Source organism: Buceros rhinoceros, unplaced genomic scaffold, assembly GCF_000710305.1.
Source record: "Buceros rhinoceros silvestris isolate BGI_N320 unplaced genomic scaffold, ASM71030v1 scaffold25632, whole genome shotgun sequence".
Taxonomy (NCBI): Eukaryota; Metazoa; Chordata; class Aves; order Bucerotiformes; family Bucerotidae; genus Buceros; species Buceros rhinoceros.
The window spans coordinates 2,707-3,401 of NW_010398683.1; the positions used below are offsets into that span (position 1 = coordinate 2,707).

General features: G+C 60.7%; 1 protein-coding gene across 1 annotated transcript in view; it reads right to left on the reverse strand.

Annotated features, from left to right (window-relative positions):
- Positions 1-426: 426 nt before the first annotated feature.
- LOC104489089 (zinc finger protein 135-like) overlaps positions 427-695 on the reverse strand; it is a gene marked incomplete at both ends in the record, with an annotated part of 1,946 nt that continues 1,677 nt past the window's right edge. The window contains one exon of the mRNA XM_010131203.1: positions 427-693. Within this exon, the coding sequence (XP_010129505.1) occupies positions 427-693 (267 nt within the window). The remainder of the gene's footprint in view (positions 694-695) is intronic.

Sequence of the window (695 nt, forward strand, 5' to 3'; positions counted from 1 at the left end):
CCAGGGCAGGGGGCACTTGGGGGGCTCCCCCCACCTCCGTCCCTGCAGAGGTGGCACAGAGGGGCATCTGAAGGCCGTGGGATCATCTCCCCCCTGCCACCATCTGCAAACATCTGGGAAGGGTCTGCCTTTCTCTGACCCCCTCCAAAAAGAGCCATGGAGGGGCTCTACCTGGAAACAGAGGCTTTACGTCTTCTCTGGAGCAACTGGTGTAACCGGAGCAACTGGTGCTATACCCAGCAGCGCTGGCAGAAATGAGCCAAGAGCAGGTTTGGGGTCTCCACTGGGATTTATTCCCCACCATGACAGCAAAACCCACGGGGAGGGACAGGACAGGCGAGGAGAATCTGCCGCTGGGATCCCACGTCTGTTGCGGCAGCTCCTGGAGACACTGGTCATGTCAGAGGGGTGGGAGGGGCCCATCACCACGGTGGATTTTCTCGTGGCACTTAAGGTGGGCTCTCTGGCTGAAGCTCTTGCTGCAGTTGGTGCAGGTGAAGGGCTTCTCCCTGGTGTGTATGAGTTGGTGCTGGGAGAGGCCGGAGCTGCCCCTGAAGCTCTTGCCGCAGTCACGGCAGGTGAAGGGCTTCTCCCTGGTGTGGGTGCGGTGGTGCTTGGAGAGGTTTGAGCTGTGCCTGAAGCTCTGGCCACAGTCGGTGCAGGGGAAGGGCTTCTCTCTGGTGTTCATGTGGCGG